The following is a 17,924-nucleotide window of genomic DNA, read 5'->3' as shown; positions in this document are numbered from 1 at the left end:
ATGCAAACCAAACTATCGCCCTGCACAAAACTGAGGCACATGGCGTTTCCCCAGCCCTTCGCTATTTCTCCCATGACTCACTTGCAAGCTTCCACATTGCCCCATGTCTAACTAGAATTTCCTCTATGAAGTCACTGAGCTCTCAAGAGAGATGTTAGGACTTGAAAAATCCAGTCGGCTGTATAAACGGGTTTTGCAAACGTCAGTCCATTTCGGGATTCTGGGGAGGGTGCACAACCAACGTCACGTCACCGGGACTAGCAACACTGCTCAGCTGCACTCAGATTACCTTATAAGGCTTAAAGGACAGAAATGTTCCGATCCAAAATGCGATATCAGCTCCACCTGGAAAATACGAAGCATCGCGTAATGAAGGACCAAAGCACATGGGGGTCCAGTTTTTGTTCAAAAGGAAATCGCAATTAATTTTCGTCAAATGGTGACAGAGAGGGTCTTGTCAGGCATTATTTCCGCCATGCAATAAATAGCGCACTGAGCCCGGAAGGTACCCAAGCCCTAAGCATCCCGTATTATGAAGACGTTGCTAACCTTTAAGTATTTGATGAACATCTGAAGCAAGAGAAAGGGGGAGAAAAAAAGAGAGAACTGTCAGTAGGCTGCATGCAGGCCGCAGGCAACACTCGACTACCTACACAACCAGGGGCCACACGCGTCGGTCACTACCCGCCCCCCAAAAACAGAGCCGCAAAGGACAGACTTGCAGGGAAAGAGGAGCGGCGTATTAAGGCACAGGGCATGCGGAGTAAAATTGTGGTGACACGGCCGAGACCATGGGCAGGATTTACAAATTACACGGGGAAAAGGAAAAATGCACACACTCAAAACTTCCATTGATGAGACAGATTCTTTATTGCCTATTTCTTGTCATTCTTCCTTTCATCTAACCACATCCTACTGTACAGAAGAAAATAAGCATCCAGAAAGCTTTTGGTTGGAAGCTGAAGAAAAATGTGTTACTAACAGCTATTGAAAAGGATGGGCTTTGCTTTTCAGAGTCATGATGCAGAGCAAACGTGCACGATTTCCCTCCGAATAACCCTCAGGTCTCACCACCAGGAGGGACTCCTGCCCGTCCCCTGAGACACACACGCGAGGGTCTTCAGAGATGGGGCCGTGGGAAGGCTTCCGAGATGGTGGTGCCAGCACTGCCAAAGTGGACCTCCGCTGGGTGGGGTCTGCACAGAATCACAGGGCTGGATGGGAACCCCGAGTTCGGGAGAGCCACCCCGCTGCCGGTGGACGGGGTTCAGTGCTCCAGCATCTGAGATGGGGCCGTGCAGCAGGTGGGGCTGCCATGGGACACACAGCCGGCCTCCCTCACGAGGCCTGCCCGTCAGCACGGCAAAGCGCCACGGTTCCTGGGCCCGTCGGCATAGTTCCTGCTGGCAGGGAGAACCGCTGCCGTGCCGACCAGGTTTGCGCAGAACCGATTACAAGCACCAGATGAGGAGGATCACTGCTCCGCACGAGGTCCAGCGCAGGGAGAGCAGGAGCCTCCAGCACCTGCTGGGGCTGCCAGTGCCTGTGGCTCTCAGGTATGTGCGTCTTATGCGCTACTGACTCACGCAGCTGCGGTTGCCTTCCCCGAGCCACACCTGCAGTGGGGCAGAGCCCTTGTTCACCCCTTTTCCTTTCTGTGGGGGAAGGACTGATTGAGTGATGCACACACACACACCACGCAACCCACACAGCCCACGCACTGCCTAAGGGAGCCGGGTTGAGTCGGTGCATGAATGGGCCCAAGCACAGTCGGCACGAAACCTCTCTGCCCATCCAGGTGAGAGACGCACAGTCACTCCAAGAAAGTTACCTTTACATATTTGGCATACATCTGTTCATCGAGTGGAAAACTCTGGACATTTCTCTCATCTCTAGCATGAAAAGTCCCTAGTTTGACCCACTTATTTGTTGGATACCTGGAATGTCACACAAAGGAGAATGAGCACACACACCGTGATTTCTCACAATTCAGCTAGTCCATCATGTTCTTCATCAAAATGGTCATGCAGCGCATTTCACAGAGGAACCCTCGGGCCCGGGGGTGCCTCCCCCCTCCAAAACTGAATCCAGCCCTTGGGCTGTAGGACATTCCCCATCCCATACCGTGCATTACTAAAGTGGGCCGTGCTTAAGCTGGCTAAAGCCCCATCACCTGAACCAATTATGAAAAAGGTGACTGGTGGCAACTCTTAAAGCCAGTAGTACGAAAGCACTTAATTCCCCAGGCCATGCTCCGTTTTCCTCCAAACAAGAAATTTCCTGACCATGTGCATCCTATCATAACCCTCTAAACGAGGATGCGGGGCAGCCACGCCATACCGTCACTGCAGTGAGGGGGACTCGGCTTCCCTTGCCTCTGCCACGGCCAAGTATCACGACACGAACCTGTCACTGATGGACACCAGGAAGTCCTTGGGGGTGGAGGAGAACAGCTCGTGATTGGCGATGTCCAGCTGCTTCACCTGGATGGGTTCACACAGCTCGACCACGAACCTTGATGAGAGAGAGCAGCGTGAGAGCGAGCGAGCGAGCGAGGCCTTCCGCAAGGAACAACGAAAAGCGCAGGCCGGTCCCACACACACTGCACTGCAGGATGCACTGCACAGATATACTCTGCATGTACATTCTTCCTGTGCTTTTCACATACAGAAGGTAGGAGAGATCTAGAGAAGCAAATCCCAAGGGCAGGACTGTGATGCCCCTCTCTCCCTCCCCCAGGGAGCAGCGACGGTGCTGCAGACAAGGAGCTCTGGCAGCTTTTCCGTTATGTGCTGCGAGTCATCCCCATTCAAAGGCGTGGAGGCCCTGGCAACCCTGGGCCAGCTGCATCCAATCCCCCCCCGCCCCCGCCCCTCCATCCCTCCTCACCAGGTCAGGCTGATCACCCACCCCAGCCTGGAGCTGCTCTAGGGACATTATCCCTCAGTAGTTTCAGCAGGAGAGAATTCTTTAAAACACAACTTGCCCGTAGGAAAACCCCCTCCCCTGTCCAGAACAGCAAGGTGGTGCAATTACCTGCCCTGAAATCCACCCCCACCATTGTTCGTTTAAAGTATTTTTAAGTATCTCAATGAAATTATATACATCTTGAGTTAATGTATGACTTCATTCCATCTTATGAAGCCAACTTCTACTGCGGAAATACTTTCTATACTGTTGAGACAGGATGGCAAAAGTAGATTTCACAGAGAGTTGCGGAAACACAACCCTGGGCCACCAAAGCCTGCCAGAGTTTGTCAATACTAGGCAGCTCGGCCGACACGCCGAGTCCCGGGGACGGAAAGAGCACTCACCAGATCTTGGTGCTGCAGGGGTTCAGCATGTAGAGGTCCATGTTCTCCATCAGTATCGCGGATGTACTCTGAGCAGAATGAGAATGCCACTCATTATCAGGCAGGCCTGAAGCAGCAGCTGCTCTTTTACCACTATTGCTTTCAAAAATCTAATCATAACGCTGCCACATTAAAAGGTCAAACAAGACACAAGGCAAGTCAAGATGCTGCTTCTTCAGAAAGCCAATACTCGTTACTTCATTTGTCCATTCATTTATCCCGTGCCTTTTCAGAGGACAAAGAGGCTCGGGGAATTTTGGAAAAGGTGGAGGGCACGAAGAGCTGTTGTGGCAATACTGACAGAACAAAACCAGGGCACACTGCAGAGGGGAGACCTCCCTGCCACCCGTTTTTGGAAAGAAAGACTCCACGGCAGCCTAGCGTTCCTCTTGGCAAGTCGCCATCTGCAGCCTTGCTTTGCCAGTGCCGACAGATGCTGCCAGCTAGCTGGCCATGCAGAGCTGCGCACCTCCAAAACACCCACCAACCAAGTAAACGTTACAGAAATATTTGCGCATGTTTCTGGAACTTAAAAGTATGATTTTAAACGTGGCGAGCTGGTGACAGCTCCTCGGGCCTGCCACAAAAGCCAAAGCCGACTGAACGGAGTGCGGAGCAGCCAAACGGGGACTGCAGCTGCAGCACGGAGAACGAGCGCGTGATGGCCGCTCCCAGGGCTGCCCGACTCTCACTGGAGGGGGCACGGCTGGGCTGGCCAGAGGGACGAGGGGCAGGGGGTGCCGCTCCGGCGGGCTGCTCACGCGCCACTCTGCTTGAACCCACAGCGGGATCGGTCTTCCCCGGCTGGGTGACACATCAACCCACAGCAGACCCTACAACAAGCCACAAGTTGTCAGGGTGGCCTGGTGCCCAAAACTGCGCCACGGGGGAAGCAGTCTGGACCCACAGAATGTACGAAACCACCTCAGCTGGCTGCCACTGAGAGACTGCCCTACCACGAGAACGTGGTGCAGGTTCAGAATAGGATACGTTACTGTTTTGAACGTGGCATCATTACCTTTGCTTCCGGGTTGGCTGCCAATATTTTGGCACCACACTCTACCGAAGCATAATTATTTCTATTTTTCTGAACTTTTTTTGTGAGATGTGGAACTCCATTGGAAGATGGATGCATTGACTGACCTGCATTCAAGAGAAGGTATTTGGAAACTATTAGTGCAATAATATTAGTATAAATCAGTAAAGAAAGGATTACCGCGCTGGATCAGACCAGAGGTCCATCTAGTCCAGCACGCCACACACATGGTGCAAACCAGCTGCTCACAGGATCCCTCCAGCGGGAAGGGTGCAGGACCTCCTCCTGCCCAAGCTCCTCAGCGACCGGCGCATGCAGGCACGCCGCCTCTGGGTGAGGAGGGAGCAAGTGGCCAGCGAGACTAGCAGCCTTCTCCCCGTGGCTCTGTCCAGTCCCCCTGCAGAGGCACTCAGATCGATGGCCATCACCACTTCCTGAGGCAGCAGAGTTGAGCCATACACTGTGTGGAGGAGCCCTTCCCTTTCTCTGTCCTAAGCCTCCGCTTCAGGGGACGAGCCCGGGTTTGAATGTCACGGGAGAGGGAGGAAAATGCCTCCCGCTCCACTTTCTCCACCCCACGCAAGGGAAGAGCAGAGTCAACAGGACACCAAGGCTGGGCTCTGTCAGCAGGTGGGGAAGCCCCACCTGAGGACAGCATTGCAGGCATCGAGGACATGACGGGAATCCAGCAGGAGAAAAGGACCTTAGGGATCACATACAGCAGAGCCAGTGAGAAGAAGGATAACCTTTAGAGCTGGCAGCAAGGAAGTCGCCCAATTTTGGTAAGGGCAACAAAGAACCGAGCTGGAGGAAAAAAGTGAAGACTGCAGGCGTGAACAGCGCGTGCCAGAGATCAGAGAAGAAAAGGGGACACACATGGGGGAAGGATGGTTTCCTCTGTGGGCATGCAGACAACTGGACAAGCACGCCGGAGAGCAACTCGCCCTAGCAAGAAAGAGCTCTTCATTCAGGATACTTGCCAGTGTCTCAGGTGCCAGAATTAAGAGGTCAGAAGCCCACTTTGCTACGTGGCTGCTTAGGGATGGACTGCCTAACTGATACACACATGCACACACGGGAAGGACAGCATTTACCTTGATGGTTCATGCAGGAGTGCCACAGACAAGTAATTCCTCTTGGCATGTATCTTCCTGCCCACCAAGCGAACCCTAACAAGGACAGCGAGCACAACCCCTGCTCGATGCAGGACCGCCAGGTAAGCATCCCTGACCGGTGGCTGCCCAGCTGCCTCTTGCTTTCTTCTTGAAGGCCTCCAGCCTGGGAGGCCACCACTCTTTGCTCACTGGCACTGTGGCCGCACTGCTCTAACGGTCAGCAAGGTCTTCCTGATGTCACGGGGTATCTGGCTTCCTGCCACTTGAGCCCGTCACTCTGCGTCCTGCCCTCTGGGATGATCGAGAAGAAGAGGCCTTGGCCTTCCTCTCTGTGACAGCCTTTCAAAGCTTGAAGACTGCTAACATATGCGTCCTCAGTCTTCCCTTTTCAAGGCTAAACATGCCCAGTTCTTCCAATCATTCTCCAAGGAAAGTAGGGAATTCCACAGAGTTGGAATACTTGGCTCTGAATGAGCAGGTATGATGTAAGCAGAATCTTGACTTTGAAGGTAAGGCCACCCTTCTATGAGCAACTCTGGTCACTGGGACTTTAAAGCAACTGTTGCTACTTCAGTGTGTTCGCCAAGAGAAATCTGGGTGTGGACAAGGGAGGACTGAACTCTCGCTTAACTGAATTAGCATCAAATTACTGCTGTAAACAAAATGAAAGCAAAATCTCCTTCAAAAAGAAACTACAAATACCCTTTCTAAAGCCAGAAAACACAGCAAATTAATATTGGATTTTTAAGAACAACTGTTCAAAGTGACAGAAAACAATGGAACTCACTCTTCTCTTTTTCCACTTCCATAACCTGCTTTTTCCACTCGTCAAATGTGGGAATATCTCCTGGGTCCTTTGGGGTTATTACAGAAGTTGGGTCAATATCGCCTGTTTTTCTCTGCACAAGGTGACAAAAGGGTGTCAACAAAAATTAACATGAGATGTAAGCAATGCAGTCCGCATCAACATAATGTAAGGCTTATAAAGAGCATTTGCTTTCTCAGGGCTTCCTTGCTATCCCATCACCAGATGAAAAATGGCTGGTGGAGATGAAAGAGGGAGGCCTTTTCAACAGGCTGTACCCCTCTTACATCCGGTCCTCTCTGCCAACTTTTACCGCTTTATTTCAGCAAGCGATTTCTACTCACCTGGTGAACTTTATATTCTAGTTACTGGGATATTTTTAAAGTGCTTCACTGCTATATAGTTACTGTATTATGACTGTTCTAAAGCTATTTCGTTACTTGCATCTTTATGCTGGAAGCCGCCTTGCCCGTGCTTGCCAGAGTCGCGATATAAATGTTAGAACAAAACACCGCCTTTGGTGCTTTCTGATCTGCAGTATGAACATCTTCTGCTAGCAGCTAGAACAGCCCTATCACAGAAGGGACAAGGTTAAGTGCCTAATGTGAACAGTAACAACTTATGTTACTGTAACAAATAAGCTGCAGCTCCATTTTCAGTTATTTTTAAATTCCTGCAAGGAACAGAAGTTTGTTGCTGACTGTGCTGTTTGTTTATTTACGCAATGTACACACCACGTTTTGGCTTAAAACACCTACCTCCCCTCTTACGTTGCCAGAGGCATTCAATGCAGATTTGGGATCTGCCTTCTGCTCAGCTGCAGCAACTTTGGGGTCAAATTCTGATTTAGTCATCTTTCCCTTTCCATGTGAAGAGATATTTTCGATGTGTTGACCTACAAGGCTGAAAACACGCCAACATTAGGAACTCCTCAAGATGCAGCCTGAAATATTCTTAAATGTTAAGTGAGCACATGAGCAACTAAAGCCAGGAGCACAGCAGGACTGCCTGGACAGCAAACAAACAGCGAGACTCGGCTGCTGCCGCGCCCACCTTTCGGGTGACGTATCGCGAGAGGATGGCCCACTCGGAGGGAGGGCCTCAAGGACCCCTCCAACGTCACAGTCGGGCTCTGGTGGTCCACTTTCAGCAGCGGCAGCTTCAGGGACGTCAGCGCTGGAATTCTCTGTCGCACTGGGGAGAAACACATGAGCGTGACGCTCCCTCTCTGAGATGGCGAATCCCTTACTGGTCCCACAAAGGCCAACAAGGCGCCCCCTGGCACTGCTAGGGAGACTGCAGGAAGCACCGCAAGGCTTGCATGCCACTGCTGCTTTCAGATGCACATTCCACCCCAAACGGAGGCTCTGAATGATGCAAACAGAAATGTGCCCAAGTCACATGCTTCCCAGAGTCAGATTTTTTGAATAGGCCGCTGGGAAAGCGGAATGGGTTGGTGGAAGGGCACGCCAGCCCTCTCTGTTCCCCTGGTTGATGGTCTCCCTCATGCAAACATCTTTCAAAGTTCGGCATCTAAGAGGACCCAGTGCGTGATAATCGAGCTGGCTCCTGCTCCCCCTGCCTGCCCTGATCCTTCTTTGGCATTTGGCCAAGAGGCTGTGGCAAACATGCTCTAGCTGCGCATGGCTCTGGGGACACACGGCTGAACCCCAGTCCCCTGAGCACCGGGGCAATATGCTCATTCCACAGTGGGCTGGCTGGAGCTGGGCTGGCAAGCGCGTCCTCCCTTGGCCTTGCCCCACACGACTGACCCTTCTCTTGAACGAGCTTGTCCAGGGCAAGGCAATTCCACAGGCATGATTCGTTCAGAAATATGTTACTGTCCCTGAAGTTTCCCTCAACATGCAGAGTGAACATAAGGAAACTTCGGCCCTCTAGATGTTACTGGACTAGAACTTCCAGCAGTCTGGACTAATGGCCACGCTAGCCAGAGCTGATGGAAGGCAGAATTCACTAACATTTGGAGGACCAGAGGTTCTACACCCCTGTTGTGAAGGAGATTGTATAAAGAGAGTAGTGAATACCGCCATTTCAACAAGGAGATGAAAAGACTGCAAGGCCAAACTGAACTTAGGAAATAAATCAGTGCTGCTGGTGCAGCTTAGGTTTATGTCAAGAAATCAAGGAATAGTAGAGTTGGAAGGGCCTAAGGAGACCTCTGGGCCCAACCCCCTGCTCTTGCAGGACACCAAGTCACACCATCCCACTCAGATGACTGCCCAGTTTCCCCTTGAGTGTCTCCAGTGTGGGAGAGCCCATGACCTCTCCAGGCAGCTGGTCCCACTGTCATATGTCATTGTCATACGTCACTGACAGTGAGGAATCTTTTCTTGATATCTAGCCTGAACCTGGGATGTCACAACTTGAGCTAATTATTTCGTGTCCTGCACTCTGGGGGCAGCAAGAAGAGATCTTGACTTTCCTCTTTGTGACAGCCTTTCAGGCACTTACAGGGGGATCTCATGTCCCCCCTCAGCCTCCTCAAGGATGAACAAGCGCAGTTCTCCCCGTCTCTCCTCACAGGGCAGGGCTTCCAAACCCTGGTGTACCTCTTTGGCAGAAGGGGGGAAGAGATGGCAAAAATGTTTTTGGTGTCTTTCTTAGCTCCCTGCTGATTTGATCATTTGTCTGTTGCAACTCGGGGAGTATCCCAATCAACAGGAGGGACAGAAAGAGTTGACTTTAGACCTTTACACCTCTAGCTGCCTCCACCACTGCAGGAAATTGTATCTGATATACTGTGCGTTCTTTTCATCTTTAGAGAATGCAAATTATTTCCTGCGGAAAACTGACCATTCTTATGATACGTAGAACAGACACACTGCCTGCTTCGGAACTCAAACTGCGGGACTGGGGCACCTCTTGCAATTCAGGTAACTTCAAACAAGCTCATCTGACAACTTCAGCTGGGATGACTTGCCGGGAATGAACAAGTCAGGCAGGCGAGTGATCGATGACCCACTACAGGAAAGAGGGCGGAAGGCAAGATGCACAGAGCCTGCGCGTGCTGCAGTCCACAGTTCCACTCCATTTTGAGAATGGTTACAAAATAAACTGTTTTGTGAAAAAATATTTCTACCAATAATATCATAGAAACATGGACAGAACAAGAAGTCTCACCTGGGCTGAGAGACTGGTGAGATCTCTGAGGTAGATGCGCTGAAAGTACTCTCAGGGATACCAGTGGCACCGAGAGAAGCTTCGGCTGGATCACCTGACTGTGGTTCAGCTCCAGGTGTCTTCACTTCCTCCGTTTCCACGCTCTGTCCAAAAAAGTCACCACAGATTTAAGGATCAGTTGAAGTATTTGCAAGTTCTGCAAAGCTTCTTTTGACAACTCACAGCATAGGGCCAACTAAATAAGACTACAAACTGACCGTTTCATATGGTAAGCCAATAGCCCTGAAGGTTTTCAAAAAGAGGGGCAAGCAATAAAAACCAGTCTTCAAATCTTAATAGCTCTTTTCAAGTTGCATGTATGTCATTTCATGTTTTGGGCTTCAGGCTGATTAACTGGACTATTAAATTTGCACAGGGCTTTAATTATACATCAGTGGCATCCCAGAGATCCAGGATGGGTCAGAGGCCTCAGCAGCTCCTGAAGGCAGCAAAATGCTTCAAATGCACTAACACCTCACAGCACTGGCTTTATTGCCCCCTTCATGTTATTTGCATTTAACTTTTATTGTAAACTGTCCAGGGAACACTTATTGCTGGGTAGCATTTTTTCTTTAAACAGAGCAGGCTTTCAACCCCTCCCTCTCAAGGAGGAGATGGAGATGCTGGCATCAGGGTCTGTTTACCAACATCGGCCCGGGGATCGAGACATTGCTGGACGGCCGCCCCGATGTCGATCCGCCCCAGGATGCACCTGGGCTAGGATGCTGTGACCGTCGCTCTCCCCAACACCGGCAAGGCCTCCGTGGTCCCGCACACACTCCCCCCACCCCGCCTCTCCACACAGGTGGCGGCTGTGCCGGGCGGCGCGAGTGGAGTGTGTGGGCAGGGCAGGCGGAGCCCTTTCCTTGCTGGCCATGGCCAGGGGCAGGCCGTTTGGGGCCATGAGGGGCCAGACTGGGCCGGGGTTTTGGTCCTCTTCTTTTCTTTTTCTTCTTTTTTGTCTGATTGTTACTGTTATTTGTTTGTGGCAACTGTGTTATTTGCTTTTAATTTGGGATGATTTTACCTGGGGAGCAGGTGGGCGCCACCATTGGGGTGGTGATAGGCAGGGGAAGATATAACACTGGGGGTCTAACAGGCCTGAATAGGAGAAGGAGGAACCGATGTTTGATACCGGTCCCTTCTTCTGGTTATTCCCCCAGCCAGATGGTTCCTGGCAGCAATATCAGCCGGTCCCAGGCCCGGCGGTATTGCTGATAAACGCCAGGTTGGTCCATAATAAGGCATCTGCCAGACATATTTGATCAAGGATGAGGGGGCCGACCTGGCATGTCATTACCGAGACCTGGGTGGGAGAAGGGGGAGATGTCTCCCTCACGCAATTGTGCCCACCTGTATATCTCGTGCAACATTGGTCACACCCAGAGGAAGGGACGGGGGACCAGTCTGGTTCACCGAGCTAGTATTTCCCTTGCGGGGCTTCCTGTCCCTTTGAGACTGGGTCTTGAGTGTTTGCACCTGGTGTTGGGCAATCGAGACAGATTAGGGACTCTGCTGGTGTACCGTGCACCCTCCTGCCCAGCAGACTCCCTGCCTGAGCTGACAGAGATTGTCTCGGACCTGGTGTTGAAGACTCCCAGGATGCTGGTCCTGGGGGACTTCAATATGCATGCCAAGGTGGATCTGTCTGGGGTGGCTCAGGACTTCATGGCTTCCATGACAGACTCTCCAGGAAGACTCTCCCTAGCAGAGGAGATATGGAGGGCTGGTGTGTAAAAATGAGCAGCAGTTGTGCTGTGTCGAAGGACGGCTGCAGTGAAAGCAACAGAGCCAAATGGGGTAAATTTGAGTAACCAGCATGGCGAGTCACATGCATATGGGAGGAAGGTACACATGGAAAGCTGAAAAGAGTCTGAGTGGCCAAGTTAACAAGGGCCAATTTTGAAGGGCCCAGAACTAATAGATTAATTGAATTCTCCATGGTGAAATTTAAAAAGAGCATGTTTACAACCCATAAAAACGAATACCTCTATTTCAGAAAGCCACGAAAAGACTTGCCTCTTTTTGCTTTGTGCAGTCAACTGAGCATTCTTCATAACCACTTGCACTGGAACCAGCGTGTTCTAAAGACAGGACCCTGACGGAGCCATCAGCCTCCTCCTAGTTGAAAATGCAAACAGACATTTAGAGAGAAAATCCCTCCTTTTTCTTGGAAATGCTATCTTTGAGACAGAATATGTGTAATCCTACTATATATAAGGGTCAATTCTACTTGTATAACCTTTTTGGTTTCCATTATATAAACATTAAAATCATAAAAGGCTTTCTTGAAGAAAACTCAATTTCTGGAGATCAATCGAGATTTTGGGTTTGTAGGACAGGGAACCTGCTGAGCCCCACACCCCAGCTGAGGGGCACATCCCCTTTAAGGGACACCTTTCTTATATGCCACATTTAAAATTCTGTTCTGGTCAAGTGTGTGAATGAGCATACGTGCCTGCCTGTCCTGCCTGCAAGTAGGGGGGGCTAAACAAACTAAAAACTCTCTCCCCTCTGCTCCCCTCCCAGCTTTGTGGGAGACAATCCAGAACTGGAACCCAGGGTTTTCGCTCTCCCACCCCAGAATGCAAAGTTCCTGTTCTGCACCCTGTGCAAAACTTCCAGGGGGCGCAACTGCGCAGTGGGAGCCAGCATGTCCCCCTCCTTTCCTTCGTGCACCTTGGGGGGTTATGATGTGCAACCACTGCTCTTGCCCATGTTAACATTACAAAGGATGCCTAAGGCGATATGGCTCAGGGCAAGCGGGTCCTAAAAAGCCCAGTGAGTTTCTATGCCAACCCCAATTGATATAAACCTGACATAAAGTAACCATCATTAATTTCTAAAGAGCGATGTCTCCTTATTCCCTAATCAAAATGGTATTCTACATTGGGCTGCCCTTGAAAACTGCTCCGGAATCCCAACTGGTCCAAATGTAGATGCACAATCACGAACAGTTGCTAGACACACTGTGCCGGCACCGAGAACTACGCTTGCTGCCAGCTGCTTTCAGAATGGATTAAAGGTGCTCGTACTGACCTTCAGAGCTCTAAAAGACTCGGGACCAGAGTGCTTTGAGGATTGCTTCCTCTTTTCTAAGCCTCCTTGGGTAGCCTTATCTGTCTGAGGAGAATTTAGAATCAGGCAGAATTAGACTAGATAGTGCTATGAAGACCGCTTTTCTATTTTTTGCCCTCTTACAACATTTACATATCATTATCACCTCTCCTACAACATAATTTTCAGACATTAAAAACAAGAACTTTGAGCAATTTAGTGATAATCAGTTCATTAAGACCTGCCAGTAATTTTTAGCAAAGATTTCTGTTTATGATGGGTTCCCCGTACTGCACCCTGCTGGCAACATTGCCCGAAGGCCTCTGAAGGTCTGGGGAGTCCCAAGAAAAACCAAAAGGCAGGGGACTGAAGTGTTTGTGGGGAAATTGGTCAAAGAGTCCATCTTCTGTGCTGTCCTGCTTGACTCAATTGGAGCCACCCTGAGGTACCGGAACCACTAATGCAAGGTTATGTGTGAGAAAGCAGGACAGGGGCCTATCAATCTCACCAGGCCAAATCAGTCCAAACACATCTATGGAATGATAACGCAGCATCTAGCACAGCTTCTGACATTCTGATCAGCAAACTGGCTCAGGGTGGGCTGAATGGGACAAATATCAGGTGGCTCTGTGGTTGGCCCTGGAGTCAGACTCAGAGCATGCTTCTCAAAAGCACCTTCTCAGTGTGGGGAGAGGTAACGAGCGGGGTGCTACAGGGCTCTGCCTGGGCCCCAGTGCTGTTCAACACTTTTATTAATGACTGGAAAGCAGAAGCGCAGGGAACGCGGGTCAAATATGCAGATGACACAAAAGTGGGTAGGATGGCTAAGACCCTGGAAGACAGAAACAAGATCCAAGCTGCCCTCGATAAGCTGGAGCACTTGGCTGAAAGCAACAGAATAAAATTCAAATGGACAAATGCCAAGGTCTGCACCTAAGAAGAAAGGACCACAGGCACAGATGTGACATGTTTTGCCTCGAGGAGGCTGAGGGGAGGTGTGACAGCGCTCTGCAAGCACTTAAAGGGCTGTGGCAAAGAGAAAGGCCAGGACCTCTTCTCCATCATCCCAGAGCGCAAACATGGAGTAATGGGCTCTGATTCCAGTGCAGCATCAGCCAGTATTTCCTGACTGTTAGGGCAATACAACACTGGAACCCATGACCTGGGGAGGCGGTGGGCTCTTCCACGGTAGAGGCATTCAAGCGGCTGCTGGACAGCCCTCTGTTAGGAATGCTTTAACCGGAGTCCTGCATGAAGCGGGAGTTGGACTGGATGGTTTTACAGGCAGGGGCACCGCCCGGGAGGGCTGCTGGCCTGGGAACAGCAAAGGCTTCCCAAGCCTTGCGACGGTGGCAGATCCAGCCCTGCAGTTGCTCCCAGAGAATCTGTCTGAAAGGGCTACTGCCCACTGTGTAGCCACTGGCTCCTTCAAAGAAGGGGTGCTGCAGGCCGCAGCAGGGGAGCACCTTCTGCATCGACGTCAGGTACAGGTCTGGAAGACCTTGGAGAAATGTGGTGTGGATGGAGGGAGGGACTCCTTAGAACAGGATGGGGGGCTGAGATTGAAATCTTGACACGCCACATTGCGGGGCCTTTCAGTGGGTCTCCTAACGCTCAGGAGAAGCTGTTCGGAGGACGTGGTGGACCCTCACACATGGCTCCTCTGGGAACAACATAATGGAGTCGGGCACTTATCTGTGCATTACTGTCCTGTGTTGGAATACAGTTGTGCCCAATTCTCCAAGAACACCATTCCTCTACGTGCAGTTACCTTTTCCTGGATATTTTCATCCATGTTTGCCAAGGGAGACTTCTCATTTGGTGCATACAAAGAAGCAGGACTCTCTTTACAAAAGACATACCAGCTGGGAAGTCTGTTAAATAAGAGTATGATCCACACTTAATACAAACAAACTGACAGAGATTTACATCAGCGTTGGTGCCACGAAGGGACAAGAGTAGTCAAGAGTCAGCCTCCAAAAATCACAGAAGACAAAGCTAACATTTGAACTGACTTTGATTCTGAATGGAAAACCGAACTCAAGCTAACACGGCTGAATTCGAGGCACACCGGAGGGTGCTCTGGCACTCTGCTGCCCTCGTGGGCCTCCCTCCTGCCACGCCACGGCCGGCCATCATACAAGCAGGAGCCCAACTAGACAGGCCTTTCCTCTGATTTAGCCCTGCTCCTCCTATATTCTGAACAGTGGTGCTGTGCACGCTCATTTTATGATCGTACCCCGTCAACAAACCTCAGTTTAAGACCAGAGCCTCAGGCCGGCTCCGCCAAGACAGAAGGTTGAAGCGATCAGTAATGCAATGTATCAAGTTGTGCTAGCTTGCAGCACAGTTTCTGTGAAGCCAGTCTTCCTTGCTTTTTCAGGCCCAAATCAAGTCAGGCAGGATTGCGTACTTGAGGAAAGCAACTGTGAGTGAGTCGATTTAGGCCTCTTTGTTGCTTACATCAACTCTGGTAAGAAGGAAGTGCGACAGGTGGGTGCCTTCCTTATCCAGGGAGAGGGGTGCTGGAAGGGTTTCCCTCTGTTCCGTTTCCCATGTTTTGGCTGGGAAGCGTTCCCTCTGAAAGACCAGGTTCTTGGCTTTCCCTCAAGGCCAGCCCTGCTGGCACACCTGGATGCAGCTGCTGAGGGAGAGCGCTCCCTCCTGCGTTCCTCTCAGAATGGCAAGTGCGTAACTCAAGCCCTTCAGCTCTCCTTTCCTTGCATCCCTTGGTTTCAAGCTACAACCACAAAACCATGTACTAATTATAATGACTGATAATCGTGCTGCCAGCTGCAAACACACAAACTTAAAATCAGAGGCTGCACTGAAAACTCCAAACTGCTCCTCTTCATACGCAGGCTGTGCTTCAGGCAACACGTTTCACAGACTTGGAGGCACAGTGCTGATGAACAACCTGACACCCCCTTTTATTACAGGCTGGTTCATTCTGTGTCCTTTTTAAAAGTTTCAGTTTAAAGTACTTTAAGCACAATACTATTAAGTATGATATATAAATAAATGCCTTAACTCAAAACAAGCACATGCCTACTTGTTCTCAAGCAGTCAAAAATGTGGGCAAGGGAACCAAATGATATGTGAAAAGAACATGTTAGTCCAAAATGACTGCACCTCCTTAAGTAAGAATTAGCCCGGACCGAGATTTGCTGCACTGTTCCCATTAAAGGCTAATGGGTTACTGTGACATCGAACTAACAGACTGTGGCACTCGTCACGGCTACACTAATGACGTGTGCAGCTGCAGCGTTCGCGCTGGGTTCAGCAGTGCGCATGATAAACATCAAGGTGCAGTTATGCAAATGGCAGCACACGACGGCATCTCCCTGGGTTTTCCACAGGTGACTGTGATGACTTGGAACCACTGATGGCCCATGCCAATTACTGAGGGAAAAGTAGGCATTATTTCAAATAATTTTAGGCTACTCTTCAGCCATGACTTTCCAAACAGTCTGCAAATAGCTCCAGTAACAGAACATTTCCAGAAACGTAACATATGAAATAATATACCCTAAGAATATCAGTATACTCTAATTCTATATCCAATATGCACCCTCATACACTAGATGATCCAAATTAGGAAGCAGTATCAGGAAGAGATTTCATAACCTGAAAGGTCACCTGCTATTACTGGGGCAAAGACTGAGGTCAGGTTAACCTCTCCCTACCACTTTTCCAAGTACTGGTGATAACTAATAAACTGTTATCATTTTCCATCTAATACTTCTTGGGAGTCACAAACAACTTGAACACCCACCAACCCTTGGCCATGCTGATGGGATATAGAGTCCAACATCTGGAGGGCCACAGACACCCTGTACCTCACTGACAAAAAACACACGTCCTCCCTCCAAAAAAAAAAAAAAAAAAGTTGGTTATCTACAAATATTTCTTAATCAAGTGCCGCTTGCCCACCTGTCACACTCCCGGCCAGATGGTTAAACAGACTATATTTAGGAGTAGCCCTCTGTTTATCTGGTGCGGGACTTTCACACAGGTATCAAAACTAAGTCACAGTTTAAAAGCCGGTGCCATCTGCCCGCTCCTCCTGCTCTCAGTCTCATCCCGACAACAGCAATCCCGTGAGGCAGGCTGGGCTCAGAGACTGTGAGCGGCCCAAAGCCACCCGGCCAGGGCCATGGCTGAGCGGGAACCAGAACCAGGTCGCCTGAGTCCCCGTCCCATGAGCCTCACCACTGACTCTCTAGTGTGGCTTTGTATGCATGATGAGTTATTGTGTCATCTGAACTGAGACAGCCTTGGTGGATCTAGGAAAGCAGCAGGTTAGCTCCTCAACAGCAGCAGCAGCAGCACCCCCTCACACTTGCTGAGCTTCAGCAGGCTATGGACAGCCCCTCCAAGGATGCCCACCTGGCAATCTGGAGCGACCGTCACCAGCTCGGCGGCCCCCTTGCTGACAGTAAGCCCCTTTGAGCTCACCACTGCGTTCTTCAGCCATTCCCTCTGGGGTGACAACCAGGATAACCCTTCCAAGGAGTGTCGCTTGATCTGCCACCCTTTTTGCACACCCAAGAGTGTTCACATATAAACTTTTGCAATTTTTAGCAGAGACTTCCACGTGTACGGAGTTATGAAAAGGGGAACACTCACTTTCAGACGCCTCCAACCTTTACAGAAATCCAAATCTTTAGAAACCCTTACAAAGCGTAACTGCGCACATTCGGGAACCAAATCACCCAAAGAAAAGTCGGGAACTAGCGAGAGGCCCTCCCCAGTTCGCCCCTCGGAAAAGCCGCCCCCAAGGGAGGAGATGGGGAAACAAGCCGCGGGGAGCACAGCGGCGCCCACGGTCGGCGGGAGCCTCCCCGCGCCCCCTAAGACGAAGGCGGAAGCGCGGGCAGCCACCGACCCTCCGTCGCGCTGCTCAGGCGCAGCCCGCCCCGCGGGGCCCCCTCCCGCGGGGCGCGCCGAGCCCCTCGAGCGGCCAGGAGCCCTTCCCCTGCGCCGCCGCTCGGCGGGCCCCGCAGGAACGGGCTGCGCGGCGGGCGCGAGCCCCCTCCCCTCCCGACCCGGCCCGGCCCGGCCCGCGCGACGCAGCCTCACCCGAGCCAGCCGCCGAGCAGGACGCAGAAGGCCGGGAGCAGGAGCCACCGGGGCAGCTCCCTCATCGTCCCCCGCGTCTGCCTCCCCGGGCCTGCGGGCGGCGGCGCATCCTCCCGGCGGCGGGCGGTCGGTGCCGGCGGCGCGGGAGGGACGGGACGGCGCGCGGCTCAGGCGCCCCGCTGCCCCGCGCCCGCCTCGCCTCGCCTCGCCGGCCCGCGGCTGCTGCGCCGTTGCTCCCGCGGAGGCGGATGGAGGCGGCGGCGGCGGCGAGACGCGCGGCAGGCGGTTGTGACGCG

At 51.4% G+C, this 17,924-nt stretch overlaps 1 protein-coding gene across 4 annotated transcripts in view; it reads right to left on the bottom strand.

Moving 5' to 3' along the window:
• The window catches only part of SUCO (SUN domain containing ossification factor), a 33,701-nt gene extending 15,960 nt beyond the window's left edge, over nt 1–17,741 (bottom strand). For 2 of the 4 annotated variants that reach the window (XM_044439418.1, XM_044439420.1), the window contains exons 1-14: nt 17,629–17,741; nt 14,318–14,420; nt 12,529–12,612; nt 11,509–11,610; nt 9,451–9,593; nt 7,363–7,503; nt 7,068–7,212; nt 6,292–6,403; nt 4,372–4,496; nt 3,315–3,382; nt 2,407–2,514; nt 1,832–1,937; nt 550–570; nt 290–345 (exon numbers count right to left, since the gene is read on the bottom strand). In XM_044439418.1, the coding sequence (XP_044295353.1) occupies nt 290–345; nt 550–570; nt 1,832–1,937; nt 2,407–2,514; nt 3,315–3,382; nt 4,372–4,496; nt 6,292–6,403; nt 7,068–7,212; nt 7,363–7,503; nt 9,451–9,593; nt 11,509–11,610; nt 12,529–12,612; nt 14,318–14,420; nt 17,629–17,693 (1,379 nt within the window). In that variant the 5' untranslated portion in view covers nt 17,694–17,741. The remainder of the gene's footprint in view (nt 1–289; nt 346–549; nt 571–1,831; nt 1,938–2,406; nt 2,515–3,314; nt 3,383–4,371; nt 4,497–6,291; nt 6,404–7,067; nt 7,213–7,362; nt 7,504–9,450; nt 9,594–11,508; nt 11,611–12,528; nt 12,613–14,317; nt 14,421–17,628) is intronic. The other 2 variants (XM_044439419.1, XM_044439421.1) reach the window with 2 other exon arrangements.
• Nucleotides 17,742–17,924: the final 183 nt, after the last annotated feature.

The sequence above is a fragment of the Varanus komodoensis genome, unplaced genomic scaffold (genome assembly GCF_004798865.1).
Source record: "Varanus komodoensis strain SLA01 unplaced genomic scaffold, ASM479886v1 scaffold34_3, whole genome shotgun sequence".
Taxonomy (NCBI): domain Eukaryota; kingdom Metazoa; phylum Chordata; class Lepidosauria; order Squamata; family Varanidae; genus Varanus; species Varanus komodoensis.
The sequence above is the reverse complement of the archived record's forward strand: the minus strand, read 5'-3'. Positions and strand labels throughout refer to the sequence as shown.